Here is a 25,709-nt window from a genome sequence, read left to right on the forward strand (position 1 = left end):
TTCAAGTTGGGCAGCGATCCAGGTAAACCTCCAAAACACACCCACACACGGACAGTATTTCCATATAGTACTTCATTCTGTGACCCACCAAGCACACGTCCAGCCAGCTACAGAAACAATTGAGGGGTCTTGTTTATTTACAGTGGCAGTTTTAGCAGTTTCCAAGTTGCTGTCTGTCAGTCAGAGGTCAGCTACCGGACACACATAAAATCATGGTGTAAAATCAACTTCCTCGCTGAGAAATTGGAAACATTGCTTATATTACCCCGGAATTGATGCTTAATTTTGCAACACAAAGAGGAAGTATGATGCTAAAAAATTTTAGAAATGTGATGAAGCTCTTGAAGGAAGCGGATGAGAAAACTGTTCTTAGACTGGCGGGTAGTATGGAACAAAAAAGAAGAAATCATTAAGTAACTGCACAACCACATCCCAAATTGCATTTCTTTATAAGACATTCAATTTGAGAAAAGAAAGTTTTAAGTTAGGAATAAAGTAGTTATTGTTTCTACTTTCCCTTCCTGAGGGGGATATGCAAACAAACTCCTTTTGGAGATTTAATTTACTTCCACCAGGACAATGGTGCTGGCACAGCTTCGACTTACTGGGAGAAACAAAAAAGGGAGAGTCACTACCCATAGCCTGCCCAGAGGAAAAGGCTGCTCTTTGGATTCCCACTCAGCAGCCCAGAGATGCCAGCTGGCCGACTGCAAAGGCTGCTCTCTGCACTTCCCCCCATGAAAGCAAGGTTTTATTTTTTTCGTTGAAGTCCCCATAGTTATACACCCCAAGCCTCTTTGCCATCCCTATCCAAGGGCCTCTGAACAGCCACAAATTTACCTTCACGAAAACACTACTACTTCATAACACAAATGGGGAAGAGAGGCAGAGAGAGCTTAAGTGCCTCGCTCAGCATCGCACAGGAAATCTGTGGTGAAGCTCAGAATCGAGCTCGAGCCCAGCACTCCAACCACAACCAGGCAACCCGCTCCCAGAAGACACGGAGCAGAGAAAATCCTTACGAGAAGAAAATGATGAGACATAGATCTCAACATACTCCCAGATTATCAAGCAAAATAAATTTGGAGCTACTGAAGTGCCACTTCCCACCGTGTTCCCCATTGCAGGAAACTGGCTCAGCGTTAAATTCCAAACGCCAAGGCAGGCTGGGCTGGCCGGCCAGCCATCTCTGCCTTCTTGCACTAGCGCTCTTAGCCTGTAACCCGTAGTCTTTCCAATATACGGACATAAAACTACAGACAGCCTACAAAGCATTTACGATGTTCGATACAGAGATCCCTACAAAGATATTCATTGTTTCTGAACACTGGACATAAAACTGTCCAGGTCACCAATATTAGCGTTGCTATTGATCAGTCAGTTAACTTTGCTGCATTGATCAATACACTAGTCATGAAAAGGAAGCAAAACATACTGACATTTGTGACACATTTTAACCTGTGCCTCTGTAACAATCCTACATGAATGCCCCTCTTAAGGTAACATAATATTTTATTTTCTACTTGAAGGCACTGTATTCTTTACGTATTCCTTAAATTACAAATGCATATCTGCAAAAAGACCGAAAGCCACCCATTTACCAGCTACTAGCTGGTCAAGTTTTGTAGATGGGACTTCCCTAAACCGTGCTGACTACAGTGAACTGAAAGTGGCGTTCAGGATACTCTTCTGCATCACCTCTTTCCCTTTCTTTGCCACTGCTAAGCACCACCGCCTTTCCTACAGGAATCAAACTCATCACCTACAAATCCTCTCTGGCTCTTCCCCTCACCTCACAGAAACCACCCGCTTCATCATCATCTTCCTCACTCCTCCCCGATGCTTGATGCTTCCAACACTGCACTTTCCTCCCCCTCACAACTGGGAGGGCTCTCACCTATACTCTCCCTCCAAAACTGCAACAACAACTAGCAGCAGCCCAGCACCTTCCCAGGCCAGGCCAGGCCAGGCCAGCCAAGGAGGAATGCATTTTTACACCCTTGAGTACTCTGAACCGCTGCTAAGCGAGATGCTTGGAGACGATTATATGTATTCTCCTGTCATACCAATGCCAGCTTTTCTGTTAAAGAAACTGGTTTTGCCATCAGTCCTCGACACGGCCATCTGACCTTACACATGAGATCCTCCCCCCTTCCTGCTCCATCTATAAAACGATCTGTAAAGTTTGAACTAATGCCTTTTCCTTCCCAGTCTTTTCTCAGTTCTACAATGGTACCAGAAGCTAGCCAGCTTTTAACACCTCAGCTGAGACCCTGCTGAAAAAGCCAGTACCAAAGAAGTCAGGACACAACTTGCAGCTTTTTTTGGTAGAAAAGTTACATATTTAGTCCACTTCCAATTCCATCTGCAACCTTCACCTGCAAGCTACCTGGAATAGGAACAACTCCAATACCCAGCGGAATGAGACTGCAGTTTTCACGAGTGTTTCTGGGTGATATAACAGTATGAGCAAGACGCGTGTAAGCCTTGGAGACAATGAACCCTTTGGAACCACCCCAGGGAGCAGCGACGGCAGCAGCAAACAAAGGTTTCAGAGAAGCACGTCAACAAAAAAAGGGACACGTGCTCTGCAAAAGTCCCCTGGCCTGTGGATCGTGTTCCTCCCCGACCCAGAAAATCCTGAGTGGACTTCTAGAGCACATGCACTCACAATATCACTTTATTACTTCCATCCCTGTTTTGATAATTCCGTTACTGTTGCACTACCCTGATAACAGTACGAACACAAAGAGACCACGGACTTAAGTTTTACCTTGCTTTGCCTAGAACTGCTCCAAGAGGCAAGGCCATGAATATCTCTGGCTCCTACATCACCAGCAGTGGTGAAAGCTCCAATGGAAATAAGAGGAACAGGCTCTTGGAGAAACTGAGATATGATGAGAGATTAGCATGTTTGAGAACCATAGGATGCAAAGTCATTTTACCCTGCCATCCAACTTGCTGATGTTGTGGGGTTTTTTTTATATTTCCAAACAGGATTCATTATTTGCCATTATATTTCATTACAATTTGTATAGGGATAGGACTGACACCATTCTGTATAAGCTGGAAGATCATTTCTGATAACCACCAGAGGATCCGGAACTTTTAAATATATTCGCACAAATAAAATAAACCCAACGTGCTGCTAATAAAAATACCTTTCCAATATACAAGAAAAAAAAAAATACGTCTTTAAACATGAAAGATTCTACCACCGTTCACTTCCCATTTACAAAGTAACACTCACAGGCACCTTCAGACTAAGTGGTATTTACACAGCTATTTTCAGTACTGCAAAACATAAATGGTTTCTAATCACAAGAAACACAATGCAGGTAGTAAATCATAACAGAAGAGGTCCTCTGTCTTGATTTAAATCTGCTCAAATCTCCCAATAGCAAAACAGATGAGAAAACAAAAGCCACGCTAGCTACAGCTATTTGAAACAGGTAAGTCAGCACGCTATTCTCCAACAAAGCCAAGAATACAGCATTGCCTAACGATTCTAAAGCTAAACCTCTCCCAAAGCAATTTATTTTTTATTAAATACAGTAATTTTTGTCACACCACCCAGGTTTCATGCCTATAAAAACAGAAGATGTGTTTGAGCAAGCAGGAGATTTCTTCAATATAGTTAAAAAAAAAGAGAAAGTAAAAAAAAAAAAATCCACCAAGTTGCTCAATAAACTGAAACTTCAGTCTCTTCCAGAAAATGTTCTCAGCTAGGAGAGAAGACTAGTGCATGCTAAAAGTAAAAAAGCATTTTGATGCAGCATTCATCCTTTAAAATTGAACCAAACAGCTTCTGTCTGTTATTCAAATGATATCCTCCAGCTCAGAAGAAGGGCTATGGCCACGGCGTAAGTTACTTAACTCACAACGTTTTTATTGACTGACTTGCATAAAAATAAGCCACATAAATGACTGAGTTGACATTTAGTATACATCACCACAAAACTAATTTCAGATCAAACATCATCCATACACCCTAAAAATATTTTCAGCTTTCTCACGTCCAAGAAAAGGATTTTCGGATTTGTATTACCCTCACAAACTTTGGTCTTCTAAAGCACAAGCAGTGCAGAATCAAAGAAAGGATTAAAAGAAAACCAAGATTTTTTTTTTTGAAGAGCTGCTTCTGATTGATTGCGTTATATGCCAGAAGCAAGTTAACCTGTAACTGAAGTTTAACTAGCACCGTTTTCTCATTATTTGACAACGTTTTATGCACCCACAGAAACAGCTCTATATAGATCAATGCCAGTGACTTGGAATAGCACCGTGGCTCCTTCAGCCCAAGAGATCTCCAAGCATCTACCTGTTGCCTTTGAAAGACTGGATTGGGCCTTATTTATTAATAATTCACACAGCAGTCTCAAGAAGCAGAAACTGTGTCTCTTCCCGTTAAAGAAGCAGTCTCAGCATCGACCGGAGCAGCTTCCAGAAGACTTAATCCAGATCTTTCAGGGTGCAACGTAAGTTGGCTTATCCATATGTGCACCCTCCTAAGGAGGCAGGACACACACTGCTTTTGGTGTCACCTCTCACTCGGGGAAGGAACTTCCAAAGTTGAATGCGTGTTTGCGAAGCGAGAGCAAGTTGCGAGGAAGGAGGAAAAAAATACCACTAAAAAAAGCTAAAACCAACTAAATGCACGTTTTCTCATTAGCAACCAAGTTCTCCTCAGCACACGGGAGGCTGGGGGGGTTTATTAACTAAAGCGAAGCAAGGCAAATTATGAAAGGCTTTGGTGAACGCCAGTCTGTGGGAGAGATGGCTCTGGAAATCCTCCCGGGGAGGGTGCAGGTGAGACCCTAGGGTGTCCTGGCCTGCTGGGGGCGGGGGGTGTGTGTGTGTGTGTCACAGGGACCCCTCGCTATGGGGAAGGTGCAGAAGAGACCCCAGAAAGTAGCAGGGTGCTCTGGCTTGCTGGAAGGAAGGGACACAAGGACACCCACCCCCCCCCACGGGGGAAGGTGCAGTAGAGACCGCAGGAAGGGGCAGGGTGCGGGGGGGGGCAGAGGGACCCCCCCCAAGGGGAAGGTGCAGAAGAGATGCCAGGAACGAGCAGGGTGCCCTGACTTGCTGGAAGCAGAGGGGGAGACAGGGACACCCTTCCCCCCCCCCCCCCAAAAGCCTTCCTCTCCCCAAAATTTGTGTCAGCCCAAGAAGGCTGAAGCAGCCGGGGAAGTTGAGGGGGGGGGGAAACGGGGGGGCGGGCGGAATTTAAAGGCTCCACCGGGCCACGGAGGTGGAAGCGTGACTAAAAAGCGGCGGATAAAAGTTAAGTAACGATCGGAGCTCGGCCCCACGGCCTCCCCTCACGCTGCCGCCACCCCCCCCGCCTTGGGCCCGGCCTCCCCTCCCCTCAGGCCGCCAGGCCGGGGAGGGGGCGTCCGCCCCCTCCCCGGCCTGGCGGCCTGAGGGGAGGGGAGGCCGGGCCCCAAGGTGGCGGGGGGGAGACAGCGTCGCCACCGCCCCGTTACCTGTGAGGCGGATCTTGATGCTGGAGCCGTTTCGGCGGGTACCGGGATTCGACATCGCGCCGGGAAGAGACGGCGGCAACGCCGAGATCAACCGGCGGCCCCACGCAACCCCCCCATGCGGGCCCTCCCGCTCGTCGCGATGCCGTTGATCCCCGGCCTCCGCTCTCCGCCGTTCTCCTCAGCCGCCGCCAGACCGACGCGCCCGCCCGGCCCGGTCCGGCCGCGGAGAACGCTTTGGCCACGCCCCCGCCCCCGCCCCGCGCACGCCGGCGGGTGGTGACGTCAGCGCGCGTCGCGTCGCGGCCTCAGCGCGCCGCCATGATGGGAAGGTCGGAGGGTGGGTGGGACGCATGCGCTGACGGACACGCTTTGAGGGCGGGGCAGCGCCCCCTGGCGAGGGGGAGGAGGCCGGGGGTGGCGTGCGGGGGGGGGGCATGGGGTGTATAGGGGTGTATAGGGGTGTATAGGGGTGCAGGGGGGTGGCACGGAGGGTGAAGAGGGGTGCCCGGGGGTGATGGGGAGGTGGCATGGAGGTCGGCGGGGGGGTGGCATGGAGGGTGCATGGGGGTGGCATATAGGGTGGCATGCAGGGTGCACGGGGTGCCTGGGGGTGGCATGGAAGGTGCGGGGTGGTGGCATGGCTGTGGCATGGGGGGTGCACGGCGGTGGCGGGGGGTACATGGGGGTGACATGCTGGGTGGCAGAGGGGTGGCATGGAGGGTGAGTAGAGGTACATGGGGGTGACATGGAAGGTGGCATGCAGGGTGCGCAGGGGTGCCTGGGGGTGGCATGGAAGGTGGCAGAGGGGTGACATGGAGCGTATATGGGGGTGACATGCAGGGCAGCATGAATGCGCACAGGGGTGCCTGCGGGCGGCATGGAGGGTGACATAGCTATGGCATGGAGGGTATATAGGGGTGCATGGGGCTGACATGGAAGGTGGCACAGGGGTGGCGTGGAGGGTGAAGAGGGGTGCTTAAGGGTGGCATTCAGGGTGGCATGGAGGGTGAATAGGGGTGCCTGGGAGTGGCATGGAAGGTCGCATGGGGTGACATGGCTGTGGCATGGCAGGTGGCAAGGGAATGGGTGTGAACACGTGTGCATCAAGCATGTGGGGGCTGGGAGCAACACCCACAGCCCTGGGCAACCGGGACCACCGGCTCAGCCCCCAGGACCTGCCCTGAATGGTCCCCACATCCCCATGTCCCCCACCTTGCAGGCTAACAGCCGCTAACTTCGGGTGCCTGCCAGCTCCGCCATGCCCCATCCCTTCGTCCTTCTCATGACCCAACCCCAACTATTGATTTATGAAATACCAATAAAAACCCCAAATCATTCCATAAACCAGTCCTCCCACCAGAAATAAAATCACATCCAATGGAAAAATCCCTAAATCCTGAACCCCTCCAAAGGGACGAGCATCCTCCCAGCTCCCTGTACGGACGCAAAGCTTGGGACCAGCCTTGTTTCACACTGAGCTGCTGAGGCTGGGCTGGGCTGTCTGCTCCGGCACTTGCCAAGGGTACTCACAGCCCGGCACAGGTAGTAAATACCACTGGGTAGCAAATGTCCCCTATTTTTCCTGCAGGCAGAGTGGTGCCGCAGTTGCCCAGCCCAGCTGATTTATTGAACTGGGAGTGGGATGACGTATGCTGGTCTCGGCATCGCTCCTGCCCGTGTTCGAGCGGGGACCATCACTGGGTGCTGCAGGGTGAAAACGGCAGGGCTGCGGAGGCATCGTCTCCGAGCATCCCTGCTTTGCAGCACAAAAATAGAAGCAAGGGTGCAGGTTTTGGGGGGCAGTTAGTGGCAAAGTTTGTTATCCCCGCCTGCAAATACAATAACTGGCTTTCAAGGTGCTGCCACTGTGCCAAGCAGAGGCGATCTTCCATTTTAAATCCCAGCTTTTATTTCCTTGCTCTGCCCACCCCTTACCCAGGGGCAAGAGGAGAAAAAACCTTTCCCCATAAAATCCAGGGAGAAAGCAAAACAGCGATGGGGAAGAGGAGAAAGCATCAATGATTTATGGCCAAGCATCAGGTGCAGCAGCAGACCTGGAAGCTTGGGCAGTGCTTTTCGCCATCCAAATTCTTCCTTAAAATCCCCCTCCCCAGCCTTCCCCTGCCCTGCAGCACTAAACCAGCTCAATCCCCGCACCGGGATGCTGCTGGCTCCAGGCAGACCCCTGCCTCCTGCCCAGCCGAACTTGCCCAAAGCCATTTCTCCCACCTCTTCTTCCTTCTCACCAGTCTTTGGTTTTCAGCTCACGTAGCTCTCCGAACCGGCTCCCGCAGGCTCCGGGTGTGCAGCCTCAGGGGCAGCCACAGAAACCCCCTTCTACCTGCTTCTGCAAAGCCAGACCCAGGTAACGAGTCTGCGTGGTGCTAGGAAGGCTGAAGGGTGCACCCGTGGCGGTAGGAAACAAACAATTAGGCATAAAAATGCTTTAGAAGAGACCCTGCTTCATATACATAAATTAATTGGGTCCTAATTTGGGGCAAACAGGCCACCATGGGCACTGGCAGTGCCTTTTCCAGCTCTCCAGCAACATGGGGACCGAGCAGCCATCGCCGTGCTCCTCTGGGGCCAGGACACAGGATGCTTTAATTAGAAAAACTACTTTTTTTGTGCATCTCTAGAGGGAGGTTGAGCTGCTCTGGGTAAGCACTGGGGAAGCGGCACGGCAGCATCTCACCCTCGCTGGTCCCCACGGACCCCTTGTCCCCGCAGCTACCCCATCCCATCCCGTGGGGAGAAGTGGGTGGCTCCAACCCCCGGAGCAGAGCACCGAAGCCAAAATTGCCACGGCGGCTGCTGCCTGTGCCCCGGGAGAAGGGATCAGAGGAGAGCAGCTCCAATTAACCAGGCAAGCAGATGCCTGTAGGTCGCTCGCACGCCCACGGCGCAGCAGCAGGCAGGTAGAGCCCAGCAGCCTCGCCATTCCAGCAGGCACCAGTCCCGGTTCTCCTGCTGCCGTGGAACAACAGCCGCCCCAAACACCTCCTCCGCTTTGCTTGCCCCGCAGCACAGGACAGTAGGCACATACCCATACTCTTAAGAAAAGGGGCATGTTTTTCTTTCCATCACAGTCGGAGCTACAGGGACACTATTTTATTGCAGCTTAAGGACACAACGGTGGAAGCGAGCAGTTTTGGTCCTAGGGCTGCGTGTAACACCATCTACTGCAGGCTCATCTCCAGCACATGCAGGACAGAAGGAAGAAAAGTCAAATAGCCCTGCCCTTTCTCTTTTTAATTTGCTTTAAGTCAGCAGAGCATCAGCAAACAGCAGCCCCGCTGCCCAAGCAGCCATAAGGGACAGCCCTGCCTGACTGTGGGAAAAGCCACGTGGGATGCCCTGCGCTGGACCACGGTCCAAAGTCAGGGCGGCCACGCGGACCCCAGCTCCGGTCTGCGTCTCCATTTACACTGAGGAAGCACCTGCCTTAGATTCGTTTTACCTGGTGAAATCTGACCATTTCTAGATGCCGTATCAGCCTTGTCAGCAGCAGCACGCTGAGAAGGTGCACGCAGCCGAGCCGGAGCCCTTTGTGTTAACCCATGGGCACAAACAAAGGATTTTCACAGGCGCTTGTTTCAGCTGCATGTTCAGGCATTGCTTTATCACAGGTTTAAGTACACAGCTTTGGATCCAAGAAATAAAACCCAAGAAGTACTTTGCAATTCATCAACTCCATCATTTTAATAATAAATAAGCGATATCCAGCTCTGGTACACACAATCAGGGCTGCATGCTGCTGTGCATGGAGCACAACCAGACTTTAGCTACATAACTCCCTTTTTTCCTGGGTGGCCCAGAGAAGAAACACAGAAATCCTCTGGTGAATAGATCCAGGGTGGAAGAGGCTCTACTTCCTGAAAAGAAGATTTTTTCCCTTCAGATTAAGCTTATCTGTCACATTGCATCCCACTGCATGTGAGGAAGCAAAGCCCTGAACCCACCCAGGGCTATTTTGAAGAGTCAAACCCACCAAAGCAGGGAGGAGGAAGCTGCCGCCCCCATCTTGCATGGAGCAAAGCCCTTGAGATAGCTTTAACCCCTGGGGACTGAAGGATCCTAACAACCTTCCACAACCCATTGATGCTACAAGGATGGAGCAGCATCCAGCAGCTTGTTAGGAACCTGCAGCACATAATGTTTGCGCAATGCATCCACTAGTGGAGTGGTACAGATAAGCTGCAGGGATGTACACAGGGCACCAGAGCTTGCTGCAAGCTGGACTCAAGAGCCACATCAATTCCATCCTCACCTTCTGCTCAGCCTACAGCTAGAGACCAAAGTTTGAGGGCTTGGAGAGAGGGAGGACTTCCCTCAGCAAGGGGCAGTGACATGCAATGGAAACCTGAAATACAGGTACTCTCTATTGAAGGGCAGCTCTAGGCAGAGCCAGATCAATGGGCTCCAGGCTAGTGGATAACATCTGGGAAGCTGCAGTGGGAGATAAATCAGCTCCCATGACAATAGCTGCCTCTGACACAGCCTTACCGCCAAAGGACCAGCATTCACTCCTGTATCCAGCCCCTGATACTTCCATATGGAGTAGCACATACAGGAATGAAAGTGTCCCACCTTCCCCTGGCCCATTTCCTTCTCTGCTAGAAGCATCTCCTCTCACAGGGAGGTGGTTTTGCCTGCAGACAGGTGAAACACCTCTTGAATAGCTTTTCAGAGCTGCTTCAGCCACTCCAAGTCAAGCCTAGAAGTTTCAGCACAAGCACCGAGACCCAGGTTGGATTTGGTGGTAACACCCTGCTCTCCAGCAGCTTAATGCAGTTCACAGAAAGTTTTGGCTGCACTTTCCACCCAGAAAACATGCCCAGGAGCTCCAATACACTCCTGCAGGGCCTTAAGATGCTGTGGAAAAAAGGTCTATACTGTTTACAACAGCAGCTTGAGAAAGAAAAAAAAAAAAAAATCAAAGGCAAGAAGTACAAAGCCAGAAGTGCAATTTATTGACAAGTTTCAAAAGTAAAAAGACTCAGCATCTTTGCTCCTCTTGGTTTGGATGTCTGAGCTCTACCAAGACACCTCCATCCACCAGCTCAGAGCTGTGTAGTGCTTTGTCTTCAGAAGTTGAAGTCTTGCTTCTCCACTGAGAAATCATATAGTCCATCTTGGCCAGTCCCAGGCTGCAGATCTGGATTTTCCTAGGAGAACATTGATAGCCATCAGTTAAAGGTTCTGCATCTTAATAAACCTAAGCTTTTTGCACCAGAGTTTGCCTGAAGCTTTTTACAGCATCTTATTGTTTTATTCTTGTCTTTAAAAATTCTGCTGCTGTAACAACCTGTTAAGATCAGCTTGATGCTAACAGGACCCTTTGGAGACCAGACCAAGTCCTCCTGTTGCTTACAACACACTGAAGCTGCAGCATCCCTGCATCTCACACGCAAAAAGCAACCACATCTACAGGCTCAGACACCAGAGGCAGAAGAAAAGACTGGCTGGGGTGGCAGAACTCAAATTAAATAGACTGCTTGGAACAGCAACAAGCCAGGAGTGCTTTGGAGAGATGTTCCCCTGGCATCCAGCCCCTCAGGCAGGTGCCAGTGTGTAGGAGAGCTTCCTCCACACCCTCTCCCAGGGACATCCCGCAGACCCTGTTCTGGGCAGAGGACTAACACAGACATTTGCTTCCTGCTGCTGCAGTTCACATCTAGACTGAGCCTCAGCTCCAAGATCTGCCAAACTGCTAAGCCTCTTCCCTGGCATTTCCCCATCTGCGAGACTAAGGCTAGGACTGAGCATGGCATCTGTAACAGTCATGGGACTCTTGCAACTGCTAGCTGGTGTCCTATCCTCTTTTTCCCTAAGTTCATTAGCATGAGAAGGGTCAAGTAATCCAAATGCAACCTGAGCATGGTTATCAGCTGAGTAGGAGGCTTCCATTCATAGTGACAAGCTAGCTCAGCTCCGAAGGAGGAAAATTCTCCACATTTGGTATTCATATCAGCAACTGCAGTAACTCCAGCTGATGCCAGTTTAAATTCCAGCAGCAAGATGCTATCAAGGCATCTGTATCTGTTGTGCTACTCATCAGCTGACAAGTCAGAGCTTTTACAGACCTTTAAGAGCAACTGGAACAATCTGCAAGGACTACTCTAGTCATCTAGAGGTCTCTTCCAAAAACCTGTTTCAGCATCCTTAAAGTCTGTGCTTCATTCCAGTGTGTAATAGCTTCATATTTTCAGATGAGAAACAGCAAGAGCTCACATACCTCACCAGAAAAGTATTTCTCTATAATATTCAGCGCAGCTCTGTAGACCATGTTGTTGTCGTGGGTTTGCAAGGCTTCAATTTTCTCCAGCCCATCAAGCTCTTCCACCAGCAGACACAACCTTTCTGTCTCTCCCAGCTTCTCAGCTGCCTGTGACATCAGATAACAAGCAGGCAAACATAACCTCACATCAGTAACAGGTCTGAGATGGTCTTTACTGTAAGACCCTGATCTACAAGTCAAATGACCCCAGTCCTGCATTTACTGTCCCTGCTTGATTTGTGTTTAGCAGAGATCCCAGGGATGTGACTGCTATGCATATGAAACATCAGTCCCTGCTGGGATTACCACACAGTGGCTTGACTGCCAACCAAACAAGCTAGCTAAACTCTACTCAGTTACATCCACACACTGAGCAGCAGTAAGTGTGACCCGCCACTCGCTATTTCACTTGCAAAAGTCACTTCACTGGTTCAAAGGTGCTACAAGAAACAGCCTTTCAGGCAAGAGGCACGTAGACATCAGCTGGCAGGGACCTGAGCTGAAATGCCCCCAGGACCACTTGATTTCTCTGCAGTTGCATTTCTGCAAGACCTTTACCTCTGTCCAGCTTGGCTATTAACACATAACCTCTTTCCCTTTCCAAAAACAGACTAAAGTCACAAAAGGTGAAGAGGAACACTTTGAGATCTTAATCTTGTCAAGCCCTTTGGATAACTCAAGAGCACTGAAGAAGTTAGACAACATGAAATCTAACTCTTACTCCTGCAAAATCAGCAGCTGCTGTAGGAGGAGCTGCTCTAGCCACACAATGGCTCACACCTTGTTGCTCTCTTAGGGAAGGAATGCAAGAGAGCAGGAGATCTTACCAGGAAGAGGTTTGAAATAGTATCCAGGATGACCAGGATAGTTTTGCTGTCTTTGGCCAAGAGCAGATTCAGCAGAGGTTTGAGAACCCCAGACTGGACAAGCTCCACCACTTGCTCCACAGTGCCTCCTGTTGTGAAGTTGGCCACTGCCCACACAGCTTCCTTTTGAGCTTTGAAGTCCCCCTGGAAAAGCAGCACACTGAAGGCACTCCTAAGCTTCAGCATCCCTCTAAGATCAGTGTGAGGTGAGGATAGCCATTTCCCTCGCATTCAGTTTGGGCTGACCCACCTCCCCTAGCACTTTGAGTGATGGGTGGACACCAAGCCATGCTTTCATGCATGGTGTACTGACAAATCTCAATGCCCAGGCTGTTCCAAGGATCCCAACAGCTTTGAAGCAGATTGCTCAGGTGGCTCTTGGGCACATGCTGAGTGCTTCCCAAGTGAGTCATCATGGACCTCATGAACTTCAGCATCACTTCTGCAGAGCTGTATGTGCAGCACTGCACCCACCCCTTACCTTATCAAGCAGCTCCACCAGAGGTGGCAATAACCCACAGGTGATGAGTTGTTGGATCTGCTGGCAAGGCCCTGCTGCAATGTTACTGAGCGTCCATGCGGCTTCCTTCTGTATAGTTGGCTTTGCATGTCGCAGGAGACAGGGCAGGACAGCCAAGACGCCAGCATCGATAGCTGCCTGGGTCTGCTCATCAGTCCCTGTGACTACATTCCCAATGGCACGGAGAGCTGGAGTCTAGACAGAGATTAAAGGAGATGAGGAAAGTCCTTACCTCAAGGGATACATGCCAGAAAGTCCAGTGAGATCCCTCACTAAGTGCTTATCCTTCAAATAAGGAAAGCATCGTGGGAGATTACTGTTGTATTTACAAATCTATCGTCCTCCTGTTTTGCCTTAAGCAGCTTTACAGTTTCTATCCAGTCTGCCAGCCACAGCAAGCTGGAACAGAGCAGTGGCTTGACAAACAAGCCATCAATACCGCAGTCTGAGGAGACAGCAGACCACGCTAGCCACATATAGTAAGGAGACAGGCCTTCTCTCTCCTCAGGTGTTCCTACATTAAAGGTCCAGAGACTGGAGATTTCCTACCATAATGATCAGCTCTGGGCTGGCCATGAGTTGCACCAGCCTTGGGAGAATCCCTGTATCCACCACAATTTGGATGCGATCATTGGAGCCATCAGTCAGGTAGGAAACAGCCCAGCAGGAGTCAGAAATTATGTCCTTGTCCTCATGTTCCATGAGGCAGATGAGGACTGGCAGCATCTTTTTCACAGCATCCAGGGGAGGGTAGGGGTTCTTGTTCCTACAGAGGTTTGATAGGGTCCATGTGATGTTCCTCAGGAACCCAACCTGAAACACAAGGGAGGTGTAAGATCCTCACTGCAGTAACAAATGAGGAAGAGGTAGCACCCTGCTTCTGGTCCCTACAGAGATGTTATCCAGTAGCCAGAAGCAGCCTTCTTAAGGGCTGAGGCTGATTTGAAGAGGGGAGATGAAACAGGTAGGTGACTAAGACAGTAGATTCACCCTCTCCCTCCCCAATATGAATTTCTACTAACTTCAGCTCTGGTGGTGCAACAAGCTATGATGACTAACAAAGGTGCCAAACAGCTTATTTGCTGGGTCCTTGGACAAATTACAGAGCATTCTTTGGACAAGATCAGGAATTTGGATTTTTTGTGTGGTCTGTTTTTTTTTTTTCCAATATTAGCAGCTCATTGTTCTAGAGTAGGGCATCTGGAAGATTTGATTAAGTTGCATCATCCAGACAGTTCATCCCAGTAAGGATGTTCCCAGGAGAGCACTGGAGCTACTTTCAAAGCATCATAGCTACCAAAATGCATGTATATATGAACTGGTGTTTTGTCATGTTTCTTCCACAGGGCTCCCTAGGAAGAGGCAATGGTGAGGTGGGCTAGGAACAGAGCAGCCAGGAAAGTTTTTTTTTAAAAAAACCTCTTGCAATATAAACTCACAGAAGGCCTAGAGGGTGTTTTCTGAACACCAACCTGAAAGGCCATAATTATGCCTACAGAAAGCATACAGCTTCCACCACACCCAGGGGTGGGACACCTGGAGGCATCAGTACCACTGTTACAGCCCCTGAGCGCTTCTCAGTCCACTTTATGGTTCTCTGAGAAGGTCCTCCCCCAGAGACCAAGAAAGCAGTGAGGCAGGCACCATTGCAGAAAGGCAGAGATAAGCCACAAATCCAGCAGTTTGGAGCTACCCAAAAAGCAGCAGGAAGAAGCTTGAAGGCCAAGTTCAGCCCTTCCACATGCATATGCAAGTTTACCTTGCACCAGTTTCCTCTCATTCCTAGCTTGACATGGTCAAAGCTGGATAGGAAAGCTAAGACTAGAAGACATCACATTGACTTGAGGACTGGCTACTTGGCACCTCCAGCTTTGTATATAGTGGAGAGGTAGGGTCATTAAAAGCAGCTTAGGACAGGGTCTCATTCAACTATACAAACAGCTTGTTGCTTATAAGGCAGGTGATAGACCACCATTCACCCAGTATCCAAGTGATTAAGAGCTGTTACGTCAAGAAAATGAAGGTTATTTACTGGAGTTACAGGTGACACCAGAGCCAGCAAGGGAGGAATCACATTGCAATTGATAAGAGCATCTCTGTATAGGGGACCATCACCTGTACAGATGAAAAAGGGTTGTTTATTGCATCTGCCCAAGTCACAAGACAATCAACATCAAATAGCAACCAGAGCTGCAGGCACACACCAGGGCCGGGTGACTGGGCTCACTCACCAGCCACACACCATTGAGTATTTTCAGGTGGGGAGGATTTGCCAGGTAGACTGGAGTGCCATCATGGCTAGTTTGTGGCAGGCTAACCAGACACAACCCATTCTGTTCTACAGACAGCACTAGTGGGTTAGGCCATCCCAGCAGGATGGAGTCTTGCACTTGGCTTTGGCCAAAATCCTCTTGCAGAGCCAACACAGGGTCTCAAAGGCTGCCAGGCCATGTGAAGGGACTGAAGGGTTAAGGGTTTCAATAGGGGCAGCAGCTTGGAGACAAAGCTGCAGGGAGACAAGGCTATCTCAAGGAACATCAATGTTTTTAGCTCCCCAGCACTGGCTTAGGCAGTGACTCTCTGCGTGCCCCCAGGCCTGGAGACCTCTGCTTACCTGCGATGTTGCCCAGTGCCCACACAGACTGCTCGCTGATGTGCATGTGCGGGGAGGACAGGAGGGAGATGAAGGCTGGGATGGCACCTCCCTCCACCACCACCTTGGTGTGGTCAGAGGTGCCAGAGGCAATGTTAGTCAGTGCCCAGGCTGCTTCAAACTGCAGAGGAGCATTGTCAGCATGGGTCAGGAATTCAACCAGCCTGGGGATGATCCCCAGCTCGATGATCTGATTGATAGGGGGGTCCTTCTGCCTGGACAGCATTCTCCTGCAAGAGAAGACACCACACAGCCTACCATGAGAAGCCCTCTGTGGTGCCATGACAGACCATAACCCTGTGGCCACGTACAAGGCTGTGGCTTGCAAGGGAAGCAGCACCTCTAAGAGATGCTAGTTCAGCATCCTGTGTCAGCAAATCTAGCAGAGGAGTTGCCATAAAGAGGCTTCTGCAGAAGACCCATCTGAGATGCTGAAGCAACAGCCGGGTGGCTGTTAGAGTGCAATACTTCACACATCCTTTTGGGACCATGACAACGTTATTCCATGCTACCCACCTTGCAGGAGTTTGAGACAGTGAAAAAGTATCTAGTTTTTTCTCTTACAGCCTGCAAGCCTGCCTCTGCTGCTCCCCAGCTCAGGAGCACTGGCCAGCCCCACGCAGACCAGAGCTCACATTTAAAATGAAGTTTCACAGACTGCTTTCCCAGCTAAAAAGCAGCATCAGCAACTCCCCGCTGCTGTTTCCTGCCTCACACCGGCACAGAACCATGCGGAGCTGCCCAGGAGATGGGATCAGGGCACTGATCAAGTCAAAGCCAGAAAAAGAAACACTTTCAGCCAGATCTGCTTCCCAGCCTGGTTCATGAGTGCTGGCAGAGGGTAGCATGGAGGTGTGAACCCACGGCTCAGAGCTGTGTTAGTGCTGCCACTGGTACCCCACCACAGCTCACTGCTGTCAGGGCACCATGGGTGCAGACAGGCTTGGTTTGGGCAGGCAGAAAGCCAGCTCCGTGCTGCACAGAACATTAGAGAGCTAGCCATGACTTGCCCCTTTAGGAAGGGTCTGCTCTGGCCAGCCTCCAGTTAACACCTTGGGAGCAAAACTTTTGCTCTGCTCTCCACAAGCAGACATCCTCACAGCCACTGTGAACAGCACTGGTCCCCCAGCACATGGGCAGATTGCTGATGTGGCAGCTCAAGCCAACCAAGGAAGCACCAGCAGCAGTGCAGCCTCTCCTGAACCCTCAGAAGACATCCCTGCTGCCAGCTGGGTGATGATGGCACCCTGTGGTCCCTCCTACCCCAACCCAGGTGGGGACAGCCCTGCTCAGTAGTGACCCTTAGAGCCAGGCTCCCCAGCCTTTGTCTGGCCCAAGCCTTTGGCACTTGGGTTTCTTCCCAACCACTTCATCAGCTGGTGGGATCCAATGTGGTCCCTGCCCCAGCACAGACACAGCAAGGGGGGCAGCTCCAGGAGCCATAGCCAACCCCTTGGCTGGGTCCACCCACACAGGTCCCTGCCACATGCACTGCCTGGGACTATGATGGAGCCAAGCAGGGCGTACAGGGCACAAAACAGGCACCAGCTGAGGTTCCTCAGGGCAGTGTGGTTACCAGGCTCCTTCCCCCTTTGTCATGTCTTCAGAGAGCTCTTCAAACAGGAAGAAACACCTTCTGTGACAGGACCCACCGCAGCTCCATCAGCCACCTCCCTCCCGGCACGGAGCAGCCAGGCAGCATACCTGGTGGCCTGCGTAGCCTGCAGCTGCAGCTCTGTGTTGCTCCCATTCACAGCTTCAACGATTTCCTCCAAGGACAGCTGAATAATCTGTGTCACAGGGGATGATTCAGAGTCAGATGGCAAGCCAGGACTCCCTCCAGTTTAATCTCCACAGTCAATCAGCTGTCTAGACCCGAGTCAGTCACCACTTCATATCTAAGCTATGTCTATTCTTTATGCAATGCAGTTTCGAGATGAGGCAGAGGAAGAGAATCCACAAAAGCCTTCGAGGCAACTAATCCTTATAATCAAACATGGAAAGAGTCACTGACACACGGTAATGGGCCTACAAGCTCGGTAATTACCCCTTGCTGTGCAAGGAGCCAGACAGGAGCTTGGCCAGCTCCCAGCAAGCCGGAGCACCAGCCAGTTCTACCTGCCGTCAAGGGAAGCCATACGGGACATCACCTCCAGGCAAAATAACACAGAAAAAGGGCTACGCAGTCTAAAACACTCTCCAACACAGGGCATAACAATGAGGAATGGCACTGGCTATTTAACCCAGGTCACCTGAACTGGACTTGGTAGTTGTCAAGTAGTAGATGACAAGCCATGTGCTGCAGCACTGATCCTGCCCAGATGCAGAGCACCCAGCGCTCACCTCATTTCTTCTCTCTTCTCCCAGAGAGAGACTCTCATCCATCAAACGGAACGAAATACTCCTGCGCTTCAGGATCTGCTCGTCCTTCTTGGCCTTTCGCAGCTCGATGTTCACCTCCACTCTCTGCCTCCGCAGGGCCTGGAGGGGAGGAGAAGGGTACCACCCCACCGGTGTCTGCATCACCCAATTCCCCAAGGAGCTCAGCTCTGTCACCCTCTGCCCCAAGTTTTGTAAGTGAGGAAGGCAGAGAGCCAGCATCTGTTCTCAGGCAGCTCCTTGCTATGGCTTAGAGAGTTACACAGGAGATAGGACAGAATAAAGCCTCTCCCTTAGTGCCTCCCAAGGACATGGGCTGCTGGAAGAACCAGCAACCAGTGGTTGTTTAACAGTTGATTTGCTGAACCTGAAAGGCAAACCCTCATCTCCTCTACTGGCTTAAAGCAAGCTGACAGATCCCGTGGTCTGACATCCCACCCTAGCCCCCTCTCTGCAGGGATAACTGCTGTGGAGAGCTCAGCAGAAGGGGCTGGACTATCTCCCTTCCCCAGCATCTTCACCAGTGCAGCTCACTCACCCACCCAAAACTCACATCCCCGTTGCCCATGCCACCACACTCCTGACAGCCCAGCCAGCTCCACACCACATCTCAAAAGCTAACTGAGCATCTCTGCTGGCAGGGTCATCCCACCCCCCACCGCTTTGCTACCCCATACAGGTAGGTTTGGGGACAATTAGCCCTTCAGAAGCCTTTACATCAGCTCCTACCAACAGGCAAACCCCCAACAGGCTCCACCATTGTCCAAAGGGATGCACTGGCAGGTGGGGGAGGTACTTACAGCTGCGTCCTTGCCCTTGTTCTTGAACTTCCTCATCCGCTCACTGTGCTTGATCTCGACTGGCATCTTGGCAGGTTTGAGAGAGGTGCCAGCTGAAAGCCTTCACGGGCTTTTGGGGTTCAGGACAGAGCAGGGTCAAGTCACAACTGCACAGCAACATCCACCTCCATCCACAGAGGGGTCTGGGACCACCCCCACTCCCACCAACAGCCTGTGCCACACGTTTTCTCGCCCTCCCCTCCCAGCAAGGGAGACGCTGGAAGTCCCCTGCCCTAAGTAGAGCTCAGTTGGATCCTCACACACTGCAGCCGAGCCACCAAACTAAATGCAAGCACAAACTACCACTTAATACCAGGCTACAAAAATTACAGCTGCCACTGCTGCAATCGCACGAGGGAGCCGGACACATCACTTCTCATAGTTACAGTAACACCACCTTCCTCTGGTTCTCATCCCGGGTCTTTCAGGTTTACTTATACACACGGCCCAAGCCCGGCACAGCCTCTTGCCTCCAAAAGGATCAGCTTAAGGTCTGATTTAAGGACAAGTAGCCACATCCAAGCCTACTTTCTTACCCCACCGCATAGCCCACACAGGCTTCCTACACCAGGGGCTGCCCAGTAAAGACACAAGGTCACATCCAGTAGCATGAAGTGACAGAGTTCAACTAAGCAAAGAGTTCTTCTGGAAACCCAGCTATTAGTAAGGATTGCCTTACAAAACATTAAATAGGGACAGGTAAAAATAATTTCTAAGCCTCTCCTAGTAAGAACTACAGACATACATGCAAATAAGACCAAGAGCAGGCCTTCAAGAAAGTTTTTCTCAGAAAAAGCAAGGCCTTCACCCAGCAAAAGTAGAGGTGTTTTCAGAGCAGCCAGACACCACCAAGGGCCCCATAAAGCCAGGTTGTGCATAAACACACTCAGGTGGTGCATCTTCACCTTCCCTCCAGGCTTACAGCCAACACCTGTGGCTCCAATCAGCCTCCAAGAGCTCCCCTGCTTCCATCTTTCCAAGTTTAAGGTTTTTAGTGGGGTTTTTTTTGTTTGTTTTTGGTCCCCCCCGCTCTCTCTTTCCTGCCCCAGCAGCCAAGGGTGGATACCAGCAGCATCAGCTCTTTACCCCAACGCAGCAGTCAGCCACCAAGCTGCAGACCTCCCCCAGCTCCCAGAGGACCCACCTCTTGGCTCAAGCCAATTATAGCCCATGGCCTTAAGCCCCTACACTCAAAGCTCAAGAACTGCTTCAGCCTCCCTTCCCCTGTTTCTGCTCCCACAGTGGATCATAGTAACACCCAAAAAGGCCTCTTCTTTTCAGGGAGCTTCTTCCACCCCCATCTCAGCAGAGGCACACCACAACCCACGCTGACACCAGCCAAACAGGAGACCCAGCACAGCCCCATAGGGCAGAAAGGAACAACCAAACACCCAGCACTCCAAAAATGAGGAAAGTCACTCACCCCAACACTCTCTCATACCTCATCACCCTCACACTGCCTCTTTTATAGCCCCCATGGAGCCACGTACCCCTCAGTTCCCCCCCACGACTGGCTCTTCCCAGGACAGCCTCCCCGTTATCTCCAGCTGCTCCCTTGCCCTGGCCACCTGGATGCACCTGGAGGAGGGTGGATGGATGGTGATGCCTTCCCTCCTGGACTGCCCTCCCACCTGGGCCGCCCCGGTTACCCCCCCACACCTCCTCCATGCATTTACGCTTTGCCCACTTTGGCCTTGTTTGTGGCCAGACCCTTCATGGGAGACGCCACCCTGCACCCATACAATGTCCCATGATGCAGGGGACAGTGTGGGTGCTGCCACCCATCACCATGCAGGTGAGGGGGAGTGCAGGGGATGGGCAGTCTGGGGATGCCCCTTTTTGTCTGGGTAGCTGGAAGGTCCTTGTGGGTGGTGATGCAGGCCAGGAGAGCAGCTGCCTTCGGTTAGCAGGGACCGGGACCATGGAGCCAGGCAGTAGCTGAGGGGAATCGGCCGAGCGGAGGTTGCAAGTGGGATGAGACAGGATTAAGAAACTTGGAGCAGCAGCAGGCGCTTCTGGGGGGTGGGAGCCCGGCGGGGCTGTGGCAGGAACATGGAGAGAAACCCAGCAGGAACCTATTATCTCCATGAGTCCTTCAGATTTTGGCCAGGAGCTGCTGGGCAGCTCTTATCACACTACGTTTTGTGCCTGTCACAGTCTCCATCAGCTTTAGTCAAGAGATTGTTTGCATTTACGGTGCCCTAACACCAGTTACACACTGGTGCTCGGGTTGCTTGCACAGCTTGTCCTCCTGCCTGTGCCACTGCTTGGCCAACAGGGACAACAGCATCCCTGCCCTCAAAATAACGACTCGCAGCAGGACTTGGTTACAGCACCGTGGGCAGTTTTGGGGACTCTGAAGTGCTGAAGGCACCGTGGTTTTGCAAGTCCTCCAAGCCATCGCCCTTTTTAGCAAAGCCCCACGAAACCCACTCTGTACACCTCTGTGTGTGCAGAGGTGCCGGCCTGGTCCAGCCGATGGGGAGAGAAGGAGCAGTGTTTGCCAAATGCGTAGGGAAAGCAGCTATTAAAATATTGAATTAAAACTTGATTTTAAATTACTTGATGTCTTTTTCTGCAAGGGAGATGGGGAGCACCGTAATTCAGAGCAGGTGCTTGGGCTCACTGCAGGAAGGTGGGAGCGAGGTGGTGGTGGGAGGCAGGCGGGAGCAGCACCCGCCGCCGGGGTCTGCACCCTCCGCACCCTGGGAGCACAACCTGGGCCTTCATACCCTGCCAGCTGTGTACATGGGAGCCATTTCAAAATAAATTATATGAGTTACAGGGAACAACTAGTTCACTGCGTGGCTATTTTCAGCATGGAAATACCTATGGAAATATGCTATGCAATACCCAGGGTGCTTTAAGTCATGGATTCAAATCCCAGGGTCATACCAATTCTCCCTTTCAAGGCAAATGAAAGAAGTTGTACGAAGCTTTGTGCAGAAGATGATGGTGGGGTGTGTGTTGAGAGAAGACCTTCAGATAAATCTGTTGTTTGTGAGCATTAAAAAGCCAATTGTGCTAATCCTAGATGCTGTATTTTTAAGCTTCAAGTGCCACTGGTTGCATTATCTTGTTTCTTGGCTGCTTGAGACAGGAAAATTACATTTCAATTGCTTTTTAATTCAACTTAATCTGGTGCAAAAGTTAGTGTGCACCTTCTAATTTTGTTTTCTGAGCGGTTTGTTTCAGCTAATTCCTAATCAGCCAATGCTAAATCAAAACAGGTCTGGCTCAAGCTGAAACAGATGAATCCTCACAACCTTTCCAAGCAATTTAATTAAATTGGCTTAAAATCACGCCCCAGGATAGGTGGGGGCAGCCTCCTACAAAGGCCAGCCCCCAGCATTTGCTCCTCTGCCTGGAGAGCTCTCTCACCCAAGGTGCTGCAGGATACGAATGTGCAACAAGGCTGCAAAAAGTTTATCGTTATCCTGGGCTGCTCTTTCCCTCTCTGCCCTTTCCATTCCCTCTCCACCTGCCAAGAGCAATCAGACCCATCCTGTTCAGACCTCTGTCACTGCCAGTGCAGGGAGGGAGAGGATGGGGAGAGAAAAAACACGTGCAAATTGATTAGTGACCCTCCTCCCCGGCCTTCGCCACAGTCACTGATGGCATGAGAGGTGGCACCGCTGAGCGCTTGGCCCCACGAGCAGGCAGAGGATGAGCGGGGCTGGTTTCAACCCCTGCTGAGGACACGGGCAGATCGATATTTGCCAAATGGGAAAGGGAACAACCGCTGGAGGGAAAAAAAACGTTTTGGTTTTCAGCATAATAAGAGGGTATCAGAGCTAATGGAGAGGAAAGGAGATAAAACCCTAAATCTACATGACAGTGTCCCCTGAGCTCAGCCTTGTGTGCTCAAGCTGAAAATCCACATCGTGACAGGTATGAAAAGCTGCGGTTCCAGTTCAGGGGTTTTCTTTGTGGCTGCTGTCTCCCACCCTGCCACCCTTCGCCCTGCGCTCCCACCAGGGCACTGCAGGTTAGTTAGACCGTGACTGGTGGCAGACTTGAGAACACCAGTTTTAAGCCCTGAGATAAAAACACTGATTTTTTCCTCCTCTGTTTTTTCGTGTTTCTTCAATAGGTTTACCCTCACTGCATGCGGAGAAAGGTTCTGGTCAGGAAAGATGTTAGCATGTGGCATCTCTGCGGTGGGGTTAGATGAGGCAGGAACAGCCTGGGCTCCATCGCGGGAGGTTGCACGGCCACAGCAGCTGGTCTGAGCAATCCTGTGAAAGGAGAACCTCACCTGGCAGAGAGCGAGCAAAGGTAGGGATTCCTGCCAACCCCCTGAATGTCTGCCTTCAGACAGCATATTTTCTCCATCAGCTCTAATGTAGTCCATTAAGTTAACATCAACCAATTAATTTTACTTATTTGTTACAGGAGCACCAAGCAAATATCCGTGTGTCTTCCTGAACCAGCTGCTGAGGTAACTGCTGGTGTATGTGGGGCAATTCCCAGGTGTGGCAGGGACGGAGCCTGGAAATTCCTCCTTTTTTGATTGGGATGCATCCTCCCGGTGCACGATCCTGGAGGGAGGCAGCGCTAACTCCGCAGCCTGCACCGGTTCCTCCCGGGGAGGCAGATGTCAGGCAGCCAGTGACCTCCCCACCGCCAGCCATGAGATTCATTTCAGTCCTATTGTTCGTGCAGCAGCCGCGGGTTTGAGTCGAGATCAGAGCTGCATTGTGCCAGGCACTAACCAAGCACATAATAAGTGACAGCCACCCTCCCTTACAGTCTATCTAATCAGGACATGCAGAAGGTGGGAGAAGGGATTTATTGTTATCCTTGTCTTACTGCTGAGCCAGAGGGAAAGCTGAGCGCTGCAGCTGGATTTTCCAAGGCTCAAGGTGCAGTTTATTGTTTATCCTAATTTAGTTTAGCAGCCTCAAAAATGTGGTCCTGCTTTTCTCCCCCTGCCCTGCTTTTCTCCCCCCGTTCCTCTGCAGCCAGGGAGCTGTGGGGATGCATCAGTTCAGACAGCTCATTCGAAGGGAAGGCAACCCATGAAAATAAAGAAATAAGTATGGTTTTCCAGCAATTGGGCTGAAACAGCTCCTGCTGTGGCCATGGGATCATTCGAGCTGGTGGACAATGAGGAGAGGTGTCCCCGAGGGCGGGTGGCAGCGCAGCATGGCATCTTGTACTGCCGGCAGTTACGGAAGGCCAGGGCAAACTGGTCCCCAGTCCAGTGCCTCGTCCCTGCAGCCGGTACAGGAACGTACCAGGGCTCTGTGATGGGGTGGCACCAGGAGGAGGGAAGCCTGTCTTAAAGGCAGCTTAATTTTCTCCCAAATACCTGGGAATTTGGCCTGTTAAAGTGGGTTTGATAAACACTAACTCTGTCGTGGTTGCCTGCTGCACTGTGGGACATCCCCATTCCCGCGATTCTAGCTCAAGTTTGCTTGGAGTTTTTATTTGGTTGAGCAAATGGACTATTCATGCCTGACACTTCTATGAGGTTACATGGATCAGAAAACTTGTCCTTCTGTGTGGTGCTTTGCAAGGCGAAGTGCTCTTCAGTGCCTTTTTCCAGCCAAGAAACGGGATCGCTCACTCAGAAATGTAGGTGCTGAGAAAAAAAGAAAAAAAATTCACATTGCTATTATACAGAAGAGGTCTATATTTCTTGATAACGAGGCCTGGCAGAGCTGGGAATTCCCTAGGAATTAAGAAGAAGGGAATTGCTGTGTGGGAAGACAGCTTGTAAAGTGGATAACGCCGTGAAGTGTAACGCCAACCGATTATCCCATCAGCTGGGCTGGAGTCGGTGGGAGCTCCTGCCGAGCAAACTGAGCCCGGGAAGGAGAACAGCGAACAGCCTGAGTCGTGGGAGCCCTTTCCCACTTGCCAAACGCAGCTGCTAATGTCCATTAGGCAGACGGTGTAAGCGGATGCCCCAGAAAACCAGCACAGCCCTGGAGGGTCTGTAACTCCACACCAGGCTGAACATTAAGGAACTAATTTTAACTTCTAAGCAGCATCCTTTCTGCCAGCCATGGAGGGATTAGAGTAATAGTTTTTGAAATTATTTAAAAATAACATCAGACTTAATCATAGCTATTTATTAAATCCATTATCCTCTGTCAGTTATGGGACACAGATTTATTCAGCTGTGGAAACTATAATCACCTATGGCCAAAAATCTTACTTTTTTTTTTTTTCCTAACGGGGCCCAGTAATAATTATTCCTTTAGTCCCTGAATCTGTAACTCAAGGAACTGAAACAGAGAAATCTATGGTGAATTTGGTGACGAGACACAACGGAGTGATGCAAAAACCTTGAAATTACTGATAAACCCCATAATTTTGTATAAATCATGTGTGACCTTGCTCCACGGCACCTAGCAGGAGAAAGGCTAAGGTGCTCTCTAAAGGAGTGGAGTACCTTGTAAATCACGTAGGGAAGAGAAACCCCACGAAAACACCAGAAAACCCATATAAATCATGCGGTCTTGAGCCTCTTGATGCCACTTTGCTGTCAGGGAGTCCATGCACAGCTTAATTAGGCAAGGAGATGAGCTTTCCCATTCTCCTGCACACACAGTGCTGTTCCTCTGGTTTCCTCGCAGGGAGGGCTACCAGATGTCTGCTCACCTTGCTCTGGCGCCTCCGATTATCACAGCTCAGGACAGCATTTCAACAGAAATTAGTGTCTTTGTTTAAAA

At 50.7% G+C, this 25,709-nt stretch overlaps 2 protein-coding genes and 1 long non-coding RNA gene across 6 annotated transcripts in view; all 3 read right to left on the reverse strand.

Moving 5' to 3' along the window:
* Positions 1 to 5,714, reverse strand: part of SMURF1 (SMAD specific E3 ubiquitin protein ligase 1) — a 46,395-nt gene extending 40,681 nt beyond the window's left edge. For all 4 annotated transcript variants that reach the window (XM_087734447.1, XM_087734446.1, XM_087734445.1 and 1 more), the window contains exon 1: positions 5,490 to 5,714. In XM_087734447.1, the coding sequence (XP_087590573.1) occupies positions 5,490 to 5,544 (55 nt within the window). In that variant the 5' untranslated portion in view covers positions 5,545 to 5,714. The remainder of the gene's footprint in view (positions 1 to 5,489) is intronic.
* Positions 5,715 to 10,439: 4,725 nt separating this feature from the next.
* On the reverse strand, positions 10,440 to 19,803 carry KPNA7 (karyopherin subunit alpha 7). The gene is made up of 11 exons (XM_009467804.2): positions 19,772 to 19,803; positions 18,988 to 19,096; positions 18,152 to 18,289; positions 17,513 to 17,598; positions 15,770 to 16,038; positions 15,188 to 15,270; positions 13,705 to 13,968; positions 13,117 to 13,350; positions 12,597 to 12,779; positions 11,728 to 11,877; positions 10,440 to 10,657 (listed from the first exon to the last, which is right to left on the reverse strand). The coding sequence occupies exons 2-11, from the start codon at positions 19,051 to 19,053 to the stop codon at positions 10,577 to 10,579; spliced, it is 1,554 nt and encodes a 517-aa protein (XP_009466079.1). The 5' UTR covers positions 19,054 to 19,096; positions 19,772 to 19,803; the 3' UTR covers positions 10,440 to 10,576.
* Positions 19,804 to 23,601: 3,798 nt separating this feature from the next.
* The window catches only part of LOC148052045 (uncharacterized), a 48,345-nt gene continuing 46,237 nt past the window's right edge, over positions 23,602 to 25,709 (reverse strand). Inside the window, exon 5 of the long non-coding RNA XR_015698982.1 lies at positions 23,602 to 24,613. This is a non-coding gene — a long non-coding RNA (uncharacterized LOC148052045). The remainder of the gene's footprint in view (positions 24,614 to 25,709) is intronic.

This window comes from Nipponia nippon, unplaced genomic scaffold, assembly GCF_047370975.1.
Source record: "Nipponia nippon isolate SJK-2023a ecotype South Korea unplaced genomic scaffold, ASM4737097v1 scaffold_5, whole genome shotgun sequence".
Classification (NCBI taxonomy): domain Eukaryota; kingdom Metazoa; phylum Chordata; class Aves; order Pelecaniformes; family Threskiornithidae; genus Nipponia; species Nipponia nippon.